Below are 19,852 nucleotides of genomic sequence, written 5' to 3'. Positions count from 1 at the left end.
CCTGCTTACCCTATGAGAACCCTTCAACTCTCTATTGAATATCTTCTTAAACTGTCAATTTATTTTTAATGTTGAAACTCACCTGGGAGATATGGCCATACATATTTTAACGATATCTACTGAATGTTGCTGAAGCTGCCTTTAAATGGGGAATATGCATTTAATTTCTCCTTACTTACACAGTGATGTCTATAATAGCATTTCAAGAGATTTCTCATATGAAAGTTTATTTAGTCTTTTAGTCATGGAGAATTTCATTTTCCTACTTTTAGTTCAAAGGTTAAAAACCCAGATCTTTTCAACATTTATAATAACAGTACAGTTTCATTTTCACCCTTTTTGATTAATCAACTCAGTGCTTAAAAAATAGCTGCCAACTCATTATTCTGCTGGAGATTTTGTACTTTGAAGGTCAGAAAAGAAATATCTTAAACTTAGTAACTTCAATTCAGTCACATTACAGATATTTGTCATGGCAAAAAAAATTGAAGAAGGTAACCTTATGGGGAGAAAGGTCCAATATGTGTTTAATTTTATTGACTGAGATTAATAATAATCTGTCTATATACACACACAGGACTTACTCAAGCGTGTAGTATTATTCAGAACTGAAAAAGAACTGGAACCACACATTCCTCTCACTTTCTTGGTACAGTCAACCTTTGCCTATAGTTTAATTAGAAATGACATGAGTGATGAAGCTCTAGTAATTAGCTTTGGGGGAAAAAAACAAAACTATACTTCCATCTAATTGATTACATGCCTGGAAACTGCCTGGACACTTTAAATTTACCTAATGTACCTCTATCCAGACCTCATGATAGCATGCTACATAATTATTTTTGCCTCAGTGTTATTAAAAACCCAATCAAGACTAGAATGAATTTTTCAATAAAAGTGAGATTATGTGGAGTGGCAAAAGGCACTTTAAAAATACTTTCTTTTGTCTTTTGTCTCATTTTTTATATTTGAGATACTTTTGATTGGGGAAATATACAAAAATCTTTTTCTGATGTGTCATCATGGCCTCAAATGGTCATGAAAATGACTGGGAGCTTGGACAGGCTGTGGTATATTAGAAAGGTTTTTAGAACAAGTCCGACCGCAGTCTGTGTCTGGTATCTGAGGAGAGAATCCTTTCCATGCTCGGTTCTTAGGTACTAGAAACTCCCATTTACACTGAATATCCCAAAGTAGTTTGGCCACCACATGATGAATTTGTTGGGTTTGGAGACCCATGCAATTGGCAAACATGCAAAATGGCCCTTGATCCTGTGTAACCAGCTGTGTTTTGTTTCAGCAGTGATGTAGTGGCAAAAAGATGGGGATTGCAGAGTACATAAAAACTCTTGCTTTTGAGGCTGTTAAAAGCCTCAAAGGGCTTCTTTTAGTTTCTGAATGTAACCACTCCCCTCTCCATTATATTTCAAGTTCTGACTTCCTTTTTACTATCTTTCCCCCAGGTCTGGAGTGCTTTCCCTCCTTATCTGGCATCCCTCAAGACACAGAGTTAATATTGTCTTCTGTAAGAAGTCTTTATCTATATCCTTGCTCCATTGCTAGTGCCTTCTTTTTGAGATCACCTCTCATTTACAGTATATATATTTGTGTGTGTGTGTGTATGTGTGTTTTCACACTGTTTTCCTCATTAGCATGTGAGCTTTCTGAGGTCACGGACTGTCTTTCTTTTTTACTTGTATTTGTATTTGTATACCCCACTTTTAGCATAGTGCCCAACACATGGTAGGGGTTTAATAAGTGCGCCTAAAGGAGTGAGTAATTGACTTTTGAAGGGAAGATGTTGCTGAGCAAAGCCTTCAAATTTGATATAAAGAGAGACAAGGGCATGCCTGATAAAATTTTATATTTTAAAATACATAATTATAAAATAATTAAATATGATTAAGTTAATGAAATATAAAGTTTAAAAATTTGAAAATAATTACAGTTAATAGTTTTGTATACAATTTTATATAAAATCTTTTAAATTATTTGTTGTAGAATAGAATGTGTATGTGATTATTTAAAATGATGTTTTTAATCAAAATTAAATGATAAAAAAGGCAAGGGGTAGATTTGGTTCATATTGAAAAAAGTGTAACTATGGTATGATCTTTACTGGTCTCATGTCAAAAGAGGATTCAAAACATTGAGAGCATAGAGCCATCTCTGTATTAGGAATTATTGATTCCTTACCATTTAGCTATTTCTATGGCCACAGTGAGTATCTTATATGATATGTATTTAAACTTAAAGTATATTAGTTTTTTTTGTTTGTTTTTTTTTTGATAATTCTGTGGTGCTCTCCCTTAATATAATTGGAGAAGGACAATTCTGAGGGACTTACGAGAAAGAACTCCACATTCAGAGGAAGAACTGTGGGAGTAGAAACACAGGAGAAAAACAACTGCTTGATCACATGGGTTAATGGGGATATGATGGGGATATTGACTCTAAATGATCACCCCAGTGCAAATATCAATAATATGGAAATAGGTCTTGATCAATGATATATGTAAAACCCAGTGGAATTGCATGTTGGCTATGGGAGGAGGTGGGGGAAGGAGAGGGAAAGACCATGAATCATGTACCATGTAAAAATATTTTAAATTAATTAATTAATTAAAGATTTCCAGATTAAAAAAAGATAATTAGAGACATTTGAAAATAAGGATAACAAATTATCTTCTTTAGCTGCTTTTTTACTCTGATTTATGAGTTCTTAACTTTAGTCAAATAAAGTCAATGGACCTCTTTGCCAACTAATATTTACAAATAATTGAAGAAAATATTATTTTTATAACAATCTTATTTTTATTAATAATTAAAATTAGAATTTAGTGGAAAAATAAAAAAAATGTTTTCCTATCCATCTTTGTTGACTCCCTGAGAGTCCATTATCCAGAGTTTAAGAACTCTAATGCTTTTGAGAAGTCAACTTCGAATTGTTCTTGTTTTATTCCTTGTCCTTTAAAACCTGCAGTCTTTCCATTCCTTCTTAAACAGCCAGAACTAGAATTATGTTTTATGCTACTTAGTAAAAAGGAAATAATACTACAACTTGCCCCTTCTCCCTGGCAGTTTTAATGTGCTTTTGATTGATGTCTTTTATGTGCCTTGTATGTATTTGCTTGACAAATTTCACAAATGCAGTTTTTTAAAACATGACAAACCACACTTCCTGGTATTTAGCAAAATTTATTTCTACATGGCTAAAAGTTCAGGAATTAGTTGAAGACAAGAGGGATTTTTTTAAGATCTATTTTTTTTATTTAAAAAATTTTTATTTAGAATATTTTTCCATAGTTACATGATTCATGATCCTCTTCTCCCTGCTCTTTCCTCCCCCGACTGCTGAAGCTGACATGTAGTTCCACTGGGTTATACATGTATCATTGTTCAAAACCTATTTCCATGTTATTCATATTTACAGTTGAGAGATCTTTTACCATTATTGTGTACATCATATGTATGACCTTTTTTAGTATATGAGAGGACAGTTGGAAAACCATTTTGCTTCTGCTCTACCAAGAATTTGACTCACATGTTGTGCTTCAAGAAGACCTGAGAAACCATAAAAAGTATACAAGGAAGAACTGAGGAAGCCAGCCATGGACCAGTTGCTTATAACCCCAAATAGCTTACAAAAATGTGTTTACAAATATGTAAATTTTATATATGGACTATTTTTCATTTGTCTTGTTTGTCAGCTAGATCACTACAAGTTACCCATTTAGAAAGCACTTTCGAAAACTCACAATCTAAAGGAAAGTGGTGAATATTTACAGAAATATAAAATACCCAGATTAATTTGGCCTCTGAAAAAGAAATTGAATAAGCCATCAATGAACTTCCAAAGACAATATCTGAGAAGTAGATGAATTTATAAATAAATTCCATCAAAAGTTAATTCTAATAATTAACTATTAAACAATTATTTTTGAATTAAAGAACAATTTTAAGTATTATAAAAGCTCTTTGAGGAAAAAATAGGAAGGAAGAATTACTTTAAAAAACTCTATTTTAGAAAAAAACTTAAACTATAAATGAACTCTCTAAGACAGTAAAAAAAAAAATACAGGACCAGATAGTTAAGAGAATTTTATCAAATATTTAAACAATTAAATGAGTCCTAGAAAATTGTTTTTGTGATACAAATATGGTCTTGATACATAAAATAAAGTAAGTAAAAACAGAGAAGAAAAAATATAGGCCAATATCCCTAATGAATATTGATAAATCATTTTAAATAAAACATAAACAAAATTATTGGAACATGTTACCTTAATATTGGAAATTCAAGATTGCTTCAATATCAGAAAAACTATCAACATTATTGACCATACTAATGAAACAACAGAAATCATACAATAATATCAATAGATAAAGACAATAGAGTTGACAAAATACTAATCTATTCCTGTTAAAACCACTAGAAAACAAAAATAAATGCATGTTTTGTAGGTCATATAAGCTGTACCTGTCTAAAATGAAGAACCAACCTTATATTATAATGGGGATCAATCAGAAGGTTTTCTGATAAGGTCAGAAGTCAAGCAACGATGCCCATTATCACCATTTATTTTTGATATGGAGCTAGAAATGCTCACTATAGTGATAAGACAAGAAAAAGAAAATAGGATGAATATAAGCAAAAGCAAAGAGAAAGTTCATTCATCACTTTCTCAGAAATATTATGGCTTACTTAATGGCTTACTGAAAGTCAATTAAAATAATAATTGTAATAACTTTAAAAAGTTGCAGGATATAAAGCCACATAAAATTCTGCATTTCTGTATGTTCCAACCAACCCAGCAGGAAGAGAAATTCAATTTAAAATAACTATAGAATGCATGAAATTCTTCTTAGTCTACTTGCCAAGACATACATAATATGATTACAACTATAAAACCATTCTTTGAACAAATAGAGACCTTAATAATTCAAATATAGTAATGGCTCATAGTTAGCCTGAGTGAGTATAATAAAAATGACAATAATACCTAAATTAATTTATCTATTGAATTCTATGGCAATTAAACTACAAAAGGATTACCTCATAGAGATATAAATAATAACAATAAAATTCATCTGGAGGAATAAAAGGTCAAGAATCTCAAGAAATATAATGAAAAATGTGAAAAGGAAAGGGGCTTAGCAGAACCAGAACACAAACTATCTTACTGGTTAAGAAATGAAGAGATTGATCAATGGAACAGATTAGGCACACCACAGATGGAGACAAATGTTATAAACAGTTGCCTAGTGTTTGATAATAAAATCATAGCTACTGAAGCAAGAATTAATCATCAAAAAACAAAGACAACAGAAACACCAGAACCCCCATCCCACCCAATCCCTGGAAAACAGCCTAGCAGAAATTAGTTATAGATCAGAATCTCATATCACATACTAAGAATAGAGGCCATTTCCAACTTGATAAATTATCAAATAATATAAGCAGGCAGTTTTGAGAAGAATTCCAAGTTGTCAATAGTCATATGGAATAAATGCTCTAAGTCATTCCTATTTATAATAGAAATGCAAATTTAAAGGTTCAATATTATACCTGTCATATTGGCCGGGTAGAGAAACAATGATAAATGTTGAAAGATCTGTGGGAAAATAATTCCCTATTAGTAGAGCTGTGAGTTGGTCTTTCCATTCTGGAAAAGAATTTGATACTTGTTTCCCTTAAATTGTCAAAGGAATACTTATCAAATGAAGAATGGTTGTACAAATTATAGTATATGAGTGTAATGGAATACTATAATATTGTAGGACATAATAAAGGGAATAGTTTCAGAGAAATCTACGGAAACTAATATCACTTACACCCAGTGAATTGAGCAGAATCAGGAGAAAACATTTATACTGTTTCCTTTATTCTGTTTTCTACTTTTCTTTTTTTTTTTTAGTCAAAGGTAGATATTTGCTATTTCACTGCTTATCTAACAAAACTTCCAACTGCCTTTAAGTCATTTTCCAAAAGTTCTTCAGTTGTAGGTCTGGATTTCTGCTTATAATGGAAATCAACCCCCCACACACACACCCTTAAAATTATTCTACCTCCAACATGAACTTTCCCACTTCATATTTGGAGTCATCTAGTTGCATTTCTCAACTTTGTTTTCTTTAGTGCTACTTTCAATACCTTGTATATCAGGGATTTTAAAGTTAGACCTCAGGGATGGTGGCTTGGCTGTCATTGATGAGGAAAATAAGTTGTTATAAAATCTTTTATAGATTTTTTTCTCCATATTTTATCATCTGTTTGTTGTTCTTTCATCCTCCAATTCTCCCAGGATTCTCTAACTAAAACAGGAGTCTTGCCAAGATTCCGAGAAGCTCATTTTTTAAATGTTGACCCTGGCTATTTTAGGAGGAAATGATACTTATAATCATTTGTCATCCTCAAGGAATCAAAGAATTTTACAGAATCATTTCCTCCTCTTAAATATTTCATAAATGAGTTGATGTAATTGTTGGAGCAATGCTGTCCTTGGCTAGCTCACACACAAACAATGAAATATTGTTTTGGTCTCTTAAAAACAGATATGAAAATGGTCGGAATAAAGTAATTCATGTACTTTATCATGTAACAAAATCTGGAAAAGATGTCATTCAGCAAACACTAAATCTCCTTGCTAACTAAAGAGCTAAGGAAGTCTTTATTTAGGTAAATTAGAAGCAAAATTACTTAAAGATTTTGGAATGAACCATGCTTTTAAAAAATGTATTTATTTGTTTGATTGTTACATTGAAATACCTATTTAAATCTCTCCTTCCTTCTCTTCCTTTTACATGTATCAGATTGGCTAAAAAGATAAAAGGGCAAAAAGACAAATATTGGAGAGGATGTGGAAAAATGGGAACACATATACTGTTGGTGGAATTGTGAACTGATTGAATCATTTTGGAGAGCAATTTGGAATTAATCTCAAGGAGTTATAAAACTGTATATACCTTTTGACCAGCAATACCACTATTAGATTTATTTTCTAAAGTTGTCAGGGGAAATGGCAAAGAATCTATATATCCTAAAATATTTATAGCAACTCTCTTTGTAGTGGCAAAGAACTGGAAATTATGAAGAGTGAAACAAGCAGAACCAAGAGAACATTATAGCACAAGAAATATTGTTTGAAGAATCATTTGAAAAAGAATTGATAAATAGAAATAAGTAAGAGGTAGTTTAATATATACATATATCTTTATGTCAAACAGACAAAATAAACCAAAAAAATTACAAATAATTTATTGTTTCTTAGAAGGAAATGTTTTATTTTATAAGGAAATTAGCTTGCAAAAACATGGAATACTAAATAACAAAGGGCTCAATAGGGAGGTCAGGAGGGATTTGTGGGGCGTGTTTGAGGGCAAAAGAAAATACAAAGCAGTTGACTTACAAATCAGACAACTCATCAGTGAAGAAAGTAACAGAAAAACCCAAGCTAGATATAAAACTTTTTCTAAAGAATCTTTTATAAATCAAATAAGGGAATCAGAAGAATAATAAGCATGAGAGTCATGGCACAACTGGCATAAATCTAGTGTCACTATCTTTTATGACTAACTCTAGGTACATTTTGGGGAATTGTTTTTTATTCCCTTCATATATATTACTGAACCAGGGAAAACTGGGGCAGGATATTTACATAATATATTTAGCATACTGAGGCAGGTTCCCTACATACAAGCTAGAGTTTCCAATAATATTAACTAAAATATCAAGACGAAAAGAACAAAACAGAATTCTTTGATTAAGCAACCATTAGTCTCAGATGTCCTTGTTAACCTCCTAAGTATGAAAGTTCTCCATGGGAAGGTCTTGACCCACCATCTTTTTCTAGGAGTTAAGCATTATTCAACTCAAAAGTAGTAAGTGGAGCTGGCGATGCATCTTTCTTTTTCACAGTTCATGTAAGTATTTCTGGCTGCCTTGTCCTCAAGTGAAACTCATAAATCTCAACTGAATACTTCAATCTTTTAATGCCATCTTCTAGGTGCAGGATGAAGGAAAACTTTGATGGTGTTGAGTCGCTGTACTATACTAGTTATACTGGTACTTCACAGATTTGTTAGAGGATATATAGCCAAATTTATTTTATTTTATTTTATTAATTTTTATTTTGAATATTTCCCCATAGTTACATATTTCATGTTCTTTCCCTCTACCACTTACATAGCCAAATTTATAAGAATGGGCATATGGGGAAGTGGAGGATCTATCATTAAAATCTGATGGACAGAATAAACTGATTCTTTTTCACTTGGCTTCACACTTCATTTTAATTCTCGAGATGAAAGCTGAATAGAACCCAACTCTATGGAAATAGAGGCAGTGTTCATCTTGATATCATAGAATTTCAGAGTTGTAAGAGACCTGGGAGGTTATTAACCTCTACAATGTGCATGGGGAGAGGTCATCCAGCTTCTGCTTAAATATGTCTGGTGATGGGTACCTCAATACTTCCTTGAGTATCTGGTATACTTACTTATAATTGATCACTCTTATTTGGAGCCTTTATCTGGATCTTTGAAACTTCTATCCATTGCTGATCTTGGCCCTGTTCTTTGAAGCTAATCAAAATGAATGTCTTTCACATGACAATCCAGATGTTGCCATATATTATCTTAGTTACCTTTCTTAGTCTCTGTCACCAGAAAATCAAATCAGTGATAAAAATGATAACACTAGCCATACCCTTTTTAGTTATACATAAACCTATTAATGACTAATCTTTGGAACTAACCTTTCAATTAAATCCACATAAACTGTGATTTAGATCACTGTTTTCCATCTTTCCCACAAGAATAACGTGAGAGACTTTAAGAAAAAACTTTGCTAAAATGTAAGTAAATTATAACTATCAGTCTAGAAACACTGTCAAAAAAAATGATGGTTACTTCTTATGGGACCACTTCTTAATGGAGACATTTTGGTTTGTTTTAATCATGGTTTTGTTTTATATGTACTTACTATGTTTTTCATAGTATTAGAATTTTGTCAGCAGTCAAAAGCAAGCTTTTAAAGAATATGCATATTAAACAATAAATATATTAAAGTTAAAAACTCCATTCCTTAAACCTTTTTTTCCTTTCTTCCTCTAACTGAAAGTGCATTTCTTTTTGACATTTTATCTGTTAGCAAAAGAGACTTTGATCTCATTTCCTGGGGAATACCTCTAAGTTATTATTTTTCTCTGCAACAAAATTAAATGTTTCCTTTTAGCCCTTTCCTTTAACCTTTCTCCATCATTAGCAAAATGGAAGTTTTCAAACTTTTACTAGTGATCTAAAAGTAAGCCACCTCAAACTGCTTATGTATTTATTGAATAATTGAAATCTCCTCCCTCTTAAATTTAATGACTTTCCACAGAAAAGAAAATCACCTTGCTTTATGCTAATGTGGTATATGAGCCAAACCAATATATATCTGTAACAATATTGAATGACATTTTAAGTGAACTGAAAAGTTTGAATTTATCCCTGAATAACAAATGGTTGTATAGTCAAAGAGATCTCAAAATTCTTCTTTTTTTTGGTACTAATATAGGTTTACTTCCTACAGAGCATTATCTGGCAATAATGGAAAAATCCTTAATATTTCAGTAAAGGAAAAGTAGGGGAAAATGATTTTTTTCCTTGATATATAATTTTCTGGGCTCAGTGGTAGGTCTCATTTAACATTAGATCCCTATCCCACAAATACATCCTTCTAGCTGAGCCCCAGGCCACCATCACAAATAGCTTACTAATATCTGGGTGTCCTGATGGTGTCTCAAAACTCAATATGCCCATAATGGAATTGTTTTCCAACCTTTCATAAACTTTCTTATTATTGTGATCTCCCCATCACTGATATTTGCAACCTTGGTGTTATTCTCAATGCCTCACTCTCTCATCCATATATCCATCCAGATGTTATTTTTTTTACTCCTCTCTTCACAACATATCTCAAATATACATATATATATATATATATATACATATCTCATTCATATAGCCATCATTTTAGTTAACACCATCATCCCTTCCTTATTGGATTACTACAATAGTCTCATGGATTTTCCTGCCTTAAATCTCTCCCTATTAGGAAGTGAAGTGGATGGGGTGTCAGACCTGAGGTCAGGAAGATTCTTTTTAAGTTTAAATCTAACCTCAGATACTTAATTTTTTTGTGACTCTGGACAAGTCATTTAACCCTGTTTGCCTCAATTTCCTCATCTGCAAAATAAGCTGGAAAAGGAAATAGTAAAATCACTCTAGTATCTTTGCCAAGAAAACCCCAAATGGGGTTATGAAGAGTTGGAAATAACTGAACAACAATAACTTTAATCTCTTCTTCACATAGCTGCCAAGATTTTTCCTAAAGTGTAAAAATAAATCAAATCACCTTCTCTCATATAGGAATGGGATTATAGAGAGTTGAATTTTATAAGAGCAAGTTTGAGAGGATTGGAAATTATCTCCAAAGTCCTGGGCCCAAACCAGGAATCCTGGGATGCAGAGAGCTGAGGAGGAAGGCGTTTGAGGGAGAAACTGCCACTTCCTGTTGCTGAGCTAGAAGAGGAAGGTGCAGCTTTCCTGGGCTACCTTACCTTAACCTGTTTGTGGAAGTTTGGAGGTTCCTTTTCAATTGGAGAGCATCTTAAAGAAGATCTAGTCACACCTGCTATTTACCAACTTGTCTGAAGTTTTATCTGAAGATCCTGTCTGTTGGGTTCTGGGGTTTTTATCTCAGGGTCAGAACCAGCTTTGGATGGACTCAGCCATCTTGAGGCCACTCTTAGCAGATTTTGGAGACAAATTCTTAGAGAAACCACTAAACTAAAGACTGGGGATTATAGCCTTTTGGGTAAAACCTAGTTAGAAACAGGGAGCTGGTAGCGTAGCCAGAAGAACAGAAGTGACTGTCGTGAGATGGACTTAGATTGGTTGGGTGAAGTATGAGAAATTAGAGTCATGGTATCCTTTTGTTTAATCCTCACAGTCTAACTTGATTTCTAATAAATATAGACACTGTTTTCTTATAACATAGTCTCCAAGGCTTTTATGCCCTCTGTTCAAGTGGAGGGAGGTGAACTTTGCTTCCTTTCATCAAAAGGGAATTGTGCCACTTATCAACAGTCAAATAAGTATCCAAAACAGTTCCATAGTATGGATAACACCATCTATCCACATTATTCCTTCAATTAGGGATATTATTTCTTCACTCCCCCCTTAGCAAACTCTAATGACTCACTATTGCTTCTGAGTTGAAACACAAACTCTTTTGCTTGGCGTTTAAAGTTCTTTTCAAACTTGTCCCTTTCCTACCTTTCCAGTTTTCTTACAGACACTTTCTTATCTCCTTGATTTTTCACTACCTTTCCCTCATGACTGTAATGAATAATTCACTACTTACATAGGCCACCCGGAATTCCTTCTTTCCTTCAAGACTCAGCTCAAGTGCTAACTTTTGTTTGAAGTCTTTCCTGATCTCTCAACTGCTAGTGTCCTTGCCCTGAACTACAACTTTGAATTAAAAAATATATATGAACTTGGAAATAAATGAAAAACAAATATATTTAATACACATAAGTCTATTTTTGTGTATGTATGTATATTATATGTGCATGTAACTTGTCTCTACTGCTGGAATGAAATACCCTTTCACTTTTGATTCCCCAGCCCTTAGCATATGCCTGGCATATTATAAGTACTTTAAAATTTTTATTTTTATTTTATTTTAATAGCAAATTTCCACATTAGTTTTTGGAAGTCATATGATTCAGATTGTCTCCCTCTGTTATCAGTTATGATGCTAGCCTAACCAATATACCTAATATAATAAATAATTAATATTCTCACCCAAAATTCAGTCTTGAGATAATTTTAATCATAACTGAAGCCAGTCTGAGTAAGAGTCACAAAGAAAATAAGAATAACTACCAAATTTTCTATATATAACAAGCCTTTATGAAAATAACCTACACATGAATTATTGAGTGCCTTCTTCCCTACTCTTCTGAAAGTCCTCGTTATCATCATTGGTTGACCCTGGTGTGGAGCAGATGGAGAACCCAGTTATCTAATTCACTGATTAGGAAAAGAGACAGAAAGCTGGTGAAACTGGAGTGTCCCCTTTTTGAGACTAGTCTCTTTGAAGGATCATAGCTAACACCTTTCTCTCTTTTTGTCTAGGTCCCAAGGACAATGTTACCTTATATCTGGGGACAATTTTCTGTTAACCAAGACTGGTTCCATTCAACATCTTTGGAGAAAAAAAAAATCCAGATGTCCTGGGTTCTTTGACTTGAACATACCTTTCCTTGCTATAATTGCCCTTGTCCCAGTTCCTAACTCTGATGGTCTCATTTTTAGCCATGGGTCTTACTTTATTGAGTTAAAAACACAAAATGATAAAGATCTATTGATTTATGCATTATTTTTATTTTGTAAAAATTCCTTAAGTCCCCAAACTGTTAGGATGGATTGTGACATTATCCAATTACATAGAATAGCATAGATAATGGACATTCTTCATCTTCTTGTTTTGTTCCCCTATGTAGATATTTAGATTTCAGGGTCTGATGCATTAAGTGAAATGTCATCTACAAATAAGCACCTGGAGGACTTCATCATTTCTGGAGAATCACCAGTTACACAGAAATGAACAATATTTGCTGTCTTTCCTAACTATAGAAAGCCTTTAGAAAAATAGTCCACATGCATTAAAGGCATCCCTAATGAATGAAGAGAAAGGAAGACATAGGTACTTACAAATGATATTCCACATCTTTAGTCACATAATTGATTATAAGATGCAGAGAATACAAGACCCCACTGTGCTTTTTGTTTTTTCACTATAACCAGACACTTTATTGCATAGGGCAAAGCACCTCCATGACGATTCCTCTCCTTTTCTATGGTTCCTATGTGCCTGTCAAAATCACAGTCAATTCTTTATTATCTTTACTTACCTGTACATAGTATTATGTTACTCAGTTCATCCTTATTTTCATGTTATAGGCTTAGTTGATTTTGGTGAGGCATGAGGCAAAAGGGAAGTTTAAGAAGACAACAAACATATTTTCAAAACTTCTTTAAGGCCATTTGATATTCTGTTCTAATTTGCTTTTGTAGCCTCCTTGGATTGATTCTTTTTTGGTATTCTGATTGTTTGACATCTAGGATATGGTAATTTCTTTTCAGTCACTACAATAGGCTTTGATAATCTCAAAAGCATCATGTGTTAAATTTTTCTAGGGAAATAACAGTATCACATTTCTGAATCTTCTCAATCAATAGATGGAATGCTAATATATCTTGGCATAGACAACTGGCTAACATAATTAACTCTGACTTGCCAGACAGTACTTCTGAAAAGAACATTATTAGACTCTGGAAAAGGATTTTCTTCACTCTTTCCTACCCCTTCCTTTTTTTTTTTTTTTTTTTTTTTGGTGTGTGGCATCTTCCAGAAATATAAAAAGAAGTATATTTGATGTATCAGCTGGCTTTTTTCAAAGAATCTGGGATTCTGATGATATTAAAAATCAATCTCTCCTTCTACTAAAGTATGAAGAAATGCTGGGTTATTTTCCACTGCTCATAAGCTCTTGAGGTGGCATAAACATAAATGCACTTTTCATTCACTTATTCATTCAGCAGAGAATTTTTTAAACACATATTAATAATCATTTTTAACATGGTTACATGATTCATGCTCCTACTTTCCCCTTCACTCCCCTCACTCCCCCCACCCATGCCCAATGCACATTTCCACTGGTTTTAACATGTGTCCTTAATCAAGACCTATTTCCAAATTGTTGATAGTTGCATTGGTGTGGTAGTTTCAAGTCTACAACCCCAATCATGTCTGCCTCAACCCATGCGTTCAAGCAGTTGTTTTTCTTATATGTTTCCTCTCCTGCAGTCCTTCCTCTGAATGTGGGTAGGGTTCTTTACCATAAATCCCTCAGAGCTGTCCTGTGTCATTGCATTGCTGCTAGTACAGAAGTCAATTGCATTTGATTTTACCATAGTATATCAGTCTCTGTGTACAGTGTTCTTCTGCCTCTGCTTCTTTCACTCTGCATCAGTTCCTGGAGTTCTTTCCGGTTCACCTGGAATTCCTTTAGTTTATTATTCCTTTTAGTACAATAGTATTCCACCACCAGCATATAACACAATTTGTTTAGCCATTCCCCAATTGAAGGACATACCCTCCTTTTCCAATTTGTTGCCACCACAAAAAGCGCAGCTATAAATATTTTCATACAAGTCTGTTTATTTATGATCTCTTTGGGGTACAAACCCAACAATGGTATGGCTGGATCAAAGGACAGGCATTTTTTTATATCCCTTTGAGCATAGTTGCAAATTGCCAGCCAGAATGGTTGGATCAGTTCACAACTCCACCAGCAAAGCATTAATGTCCCAATTTTGCCACATACCCTCCAACATTCATTACTCTCCCCTTCTTTCATTTTAGCCAATCTGCTAGGTGTGAGGTGATACCTCAGAGTTGTTTTGATTTGCATTTCTCTAATTATTAGAAATTTAGAACACTTCCTCATGTGCTTATTATACTTTTGATGTCTTTACCTGAAAATTGCCTATTCATGTCTCTTGCCCATTTATCAATTGGGGAGGGGCTTGATTTTTTATACAATTGATTTAACTCCTTGTATATTTGAGCAAATAGACCCCTGTCAGAGTTTTTTGTTATAAAGATTTTTTCCCAATTTGTTGTTTACCTTCTGATTTTGACTAAATTGTTTTTGTTTGTACAAAAGCTTTTTAGTTTAATATAATCAAAACCATTCAATTTACATTTTGTAATTTTTTCTAACTCTTGTTTAGTTTTAAAATCTTTCCTTTCCCAGAGATCTGACAAGTATACTATTCTGAGTTCACTTAACTTATTTATAGTTTCCCTCTTTATATTCAAGTCATTCACCCATTCTGAATTTATCTTGGTGTAGGGTATGAGATGTTGATCTAAACCTAATCTCTCCCATGTTGTTTTCCAAATTTCCCAGCAGTTTTTGCCAAATAGTGGATTCATGTCCCAAAAGTTGGTCTCTTTGGGTTTATCATACACTGTCTTGCTGATGTCATTTACACCAAGTTTACTCCACTGATCCTCCTCTCTGTCTCTTACCATATTGTTTTGATGACTGCCGCTTTATAGTATAGTTTAATATCTGGTACTGCTAGGCCCCCTTCCTTCACATTTTTTTCCATTATTTCCCTTGATATTCTTGACCTTTTGTTATTCCAAATGAAATTTGTTATAGTTTTTCCTAATTCAGTAAAGAAGTTTTTTGGTAGTTTGATTGGTATGGCACTAAATAGATAAATTAATTTGGGTAGAATGGTCATTTTTATTATGTTAGCCCGTCCTATCCATGAGCAATCAAAGGCTTTCCAATTGTTGAGATCCAGTTTTATTTGTTTGGAAAGTGTTTTGTAGTTGTTTTCATATAATTGTTGTGTTTGTTTTGGTAGATAGATTCCTAAGTATTTTATATTTTCTAGCGTGATTTTAAATGGAGTTTCTCTTTCTACCTCTTGCTGCTCTTATATGTTGGAAATGTATAGAAATGCTGATGATTTATGTGCATTTATTTTGTATCCTGCAACTTTGCTAAAGTTGTTGATTATTTCTACAAGCTTCTTGGTTGATTCTCTAGTATTTTTTAAGTATACCATCATATCGTCTGAAAAGAGTGATAGCTTAGTCTCCTCATTGCCTATTTTGATACCTTCAATTTCTTTTTCTTCTCTAATTGAAACTGCTAGTACTATGTTGAATAATAGAGGTGATAATGAGCATCCTTGTTTTACTCCTGATCTTATTGGGAAGGCTTCTAATTTATCCCCATTGCATATGGTGCTTGTTGATGGCTTTAGGTATATACTGTTTCTTATTTTTAGGATCCGTGGCTGAAGTCCCAGCTCTCTTGCCTTTCTGAATATCATATTCCAAGCCTTGCGGTCTTTTAGCGTGGAGGCTGCCAGATCTTGTGTGATCCTGATTGGTGCTCCTTGATATTTGAATTGTCTCTTTCTGGCTTCTTGTAAGATTTTTTCTTTTTACTTTGAAGCTCTTGAATTTCACTATTATATTCCTGTCTTATCTGGATCGAGTGTCGTGGCTGATCTATGGATCCTTTCAATGTCTATATTGCCCTCTTGTTGTAGGACTTCAGGACAATTTTGCTGAATAATTTCTTTTTGTATGGAGTCCAGGTTTCTATTAATTTCTGGTTTTTCTGGAAGACCAATGATTCTCAAATTGTCTCTTTTAGACCGGTTTTCTTGGTCTGTCACTTTCTCATTGAGATATTTCATGTTTCCTTCTATTTTTTCAGTCTTTTGACTTTGTTTTATTTGTTCTTGTTGTCTTGAGAGATCATTAGCTTCTAATTGCTCAATTTTAGCCTTTAGGGACTGGTTTTCCTTTTCAATCTGGTCATTTCTGGTGTTCCATTTGCTTATCAGTTCATTTGATTTCTGAGCCTCACTTTCCAATTGCAAAATTCTGCCTTTTAAACTGTTATTTTCTTGCCTGATTTCCTTTTGAGCTATTTCCCATTTCTCTAACCAAATGTTTTCCAACTTTCTCGTCATCTCAGTTTTGAACTCCTCAAGAGCTTGTGACCAGTTTTCCTTATTTTGGTAGGGTCCAGATGCTTGTTTGTTGTTCTCCTCTATTTGCTCGGGTGCCTGGATTTTCTCTGTGTAAAAGTTGTTAAGTGTTAAAGATTTCTTTTTCTTGTTGTTAATCTTTCTCTTCTGAACTTCCTGATTCTGGGTAACCATCGTTAGCCCAGCAGCTTCTCAGCTTTATCCTCGCGCTCAGAGTCTGTCTGCGGTCTTTTGGGTTCTGAGGTCTGAGGTCCAGTTTTTCTCAAGGTCAAGCCCCCTGGTGGGCCCCCTTGCTTGATCCTCTGCTGGAGGTTCCTTTACAAGTCTCAGGGTGCTGCTTCCACAGTCATATACCCATCCGCACTTGTTCCCCACTCAGGGTTTCAGAGCCTTAGCTTGGGGCTGTGTCCGCCTCCACCCACGCCTCTGCCCACGCCTGCGCTCTGTGTCCGTGCTCAAAGTCCGTGTGTGTTCTTTAGCTTTTTGGGGTCCTAAATCTTGCTGCTCTCAGGAACAGGCCCTAGAGCTGTCAACGACTCATTGGGTGCCCCAAACTTGCTCTATTTCTTTTTAGATGGCTTTGGAGCTATAGGTGGTGTATGTGGAGGGGGATTGGTGGGGTGGTTGCTCAGCCTACGATTTAGTGAGAGGTGTTTCACCCCTTCATAGCATGGAAGTGTCACGATTCCACGTACCTTCCATGCTGCACCCTGTTGTGTGGTCCCTCCGTTTGTCTGGACTTGTTTTTATGTCTCCTTGAGGAGTCCTGTACGTTTCGGTCAGGAGAGGTTAAGAGCTGCTTTTTACTCTGCTGCCATCTTAACCTGGAACCTCGATACCAATCCATTTTTTTTTAACCCTTGTACTTCGGTATATTGTCTCATAGGTGGAAGATTGGTAAGGGTGGGCAATAGGGGTCAAGTGACTTGCCCAGGGTCACACAGCTGGGAAGTGGCTGAGGCTGGGTTTGAACCTAGGACCTCCCGTCTCTAGGCCTGGCTCTCACTCCACTGAGCTACCCAGCTGCCCCCAATACCAATCCATTTTTAAGAAAGAAAATTAAATAATACTAACAAAAAGTTTGTTTGTTGGGTTTTTTAATTTTAATTTTATTTTTTTATTGATTCCAGATAAGTTGACTTCATTGCTTATGGAGACATTTTAGTGAGGAAACATTCTCCCAAAACAGTTTAGGAGCTATCCTAAAGAGTTGGAACAGACATTTTAAACAGAGTGTTTAAATGACTTGTCCAAGGTCACATCAGGCAGTATGTCAAAGGTAACACTTGTTCTGATGTTTTCCTTATTCTAAGACCAGTTATCTACTTCTCCACATTGCCTTTCCATTTTTTAAAAAAAGACAGTTTTATATGATCTGCCATTTCACTTCAACTTTTAGTTTCCATCTTCTTCACAAACTTGATGAGAACTTCTCACAGCTAACTAAAGAAAATTGATTTCTTTTTTGGCTTATTTCTCTAAACTTCCTTTTCTCTTTGGCAAGATTGTAATGACGTGTGAATTGTCCTTACTGCAGGGAAAAAGGAAAGAAACAAGAAGCAGAGAAATAGCCTTCAGATAATCAATAGAAACTTGTCCTTTGTCAACTTTCCTGTTGTGCAAACAGTTCCCTTTCTCCTTTCTATCAGATTGAGAATTAGTGAAATAAATAATTTTGACTCATTGGGAGACTTCCTATAGCACTGCTTTTTTCCTGCAGATGAACCCTTCAGGACTATATTTAGACAGGACAGCTATTATTTTGGCAATAGAAATTACAAGTCATCAATATTATTACCACCTCTTATTTCATAAAAAGTAAAAAGTCCGCCACTAGAACTGTTTTTTTAATCTAATATTGACTGAATCCATCACTTCCACTTATCTATTCAACCTAAGCAGCAACTTCTAGAAGCAGATTTTTTTTTTCCCTGCAAAAACTTTTCTTAGGACATTCCTAATTGCAATCAATGACTCTCCTTGAGAGTCTGACTCACCTTTTTAGTTCCCGAATCTGATAGGTGTTTAGGGGAATAAGGAGAAAAATCTAAACTCTCATAATCTTTGAGGCAATTTGGCAGTTAATTACATCCCCTCCTTCCAAACTCTCCATGCCATCTTTAGAGAAATATTAATTATTGGCTGCTAAAGGAACTTTGTTATTAGGCCATTCTGCTTGCTGAATTTGGTATATAGAAATATGACACTCTATTATCAAACATTTATTAAACACCTACTAGATGCAAAATATTCTGCTAAGTGTTAGGGGTACAACAGAAGATATGACCTAGTCTCAAGAGCATACATTCAATTGGGGTGAAAGACCATATTTATGTGTAAAATGGTTAAGACCCAGAAAGACTCCTGAGTGTCAAATGGCATAAAGATTTAGGGGTTTGGAATGTCTATGAGCCTCTCACCACATTTCCCAGATTTATTAGAGTTTCAGATCCTTCCAAAGTCTTTCCATCCAGTACTTGGTCACAAGCAAAGAGATAAAGACAAAAGATCAGCTACTCCTTAACTGAATTTATGGCTTATCATATGATAGGAAGCAAAGTATATATGCACTAACCTAGAGACTGCAAGCAGGGATGGATGGGGACGAAATTACAAAGGATGAATGTAAGGTCATGATTGGATTGGGTGTGAGCTGGAGACAACTGGAGGAGGCAGAAATTGGACAAGCCTCTGAATACAGTGGAAGGTATAGAGCAAAACCAGCAGCTGGGGTCTGAGAGAACAAAGTCTATTAAGAAACTTCCTTTACTCCTCACTAATTCAGAGCATTAAATTGGGAAGATTCTCAAAAGTGTTAAAATTTTAATTCCTTTCCTTTCTCTTCTGCTGAGACCAATTGGGAAACAGGTTAGCAAGGACGAAAGAAATCAGCCCTAGCTAGGATATTATTGCAGCCTGCTATTTAAATCATCTTTTCTTTTACTATCTATTTGTGCTTTCTATGCTATCTGATTATGTTAACAAGTCCCATGACCATTGACTAGGATATTATTGCAGCCTGCTATTTAAATCATCTTTTCTTTTACTATCTATTTGTGCTTTCTATGCTATCTGATTATGTTAACAAGTCCCATGACCATTGACTAGGATATTATTGCAGCCTGCTATTTAAATCATCTTTTCTTTTACTATCTATTTGTGCTTTCTATGCTATCTGATTATGTTAACAAGTCCCATGACCATTGAC

The 19,852-nt window shown here is 34.4% G+C and overlaps 1 protein-coding gene across 1 annotated transcript in view; it reads left to right on the top strand.

Moving 5' to 3' along the window:
- Positions 1–19,238: 19,238 nt before the first annotated feature.
- Positions 19,239–19,852, top strand: part of LOC123252244 (sodium-dependent phosphate transport protein 2B-like) — a 59,997-nt gene continuing 59,383 nt past the window's right edge. Inside the window, 1 exon segment of the mRNA XM_044681633.1 lies at positions 19,239–19,351. Within this exon segment, the coding sequence (XP_044537568.1) occupies positions 19,239–19,351 (113 nt within the window).

The sequence above is a fragment of the Gracilinanus agilis genome, chromosome 6 (assembly GCF_016433145.1).
Source record: "Gracilinanus agilis isolate LMUSP501 chromosome 6, AgileGrace, whole genome shotgun sequence".
Lineage (NCBI taxonomy): Eukaryota > Metazoa > Chordata > Mammalia > Didelphimorphia > Didelphidae > Gracilinanus > Gracilinanus agilis.
This window is presented reverse-complemented; position numbering and strand designations above follow the sequence as displayed.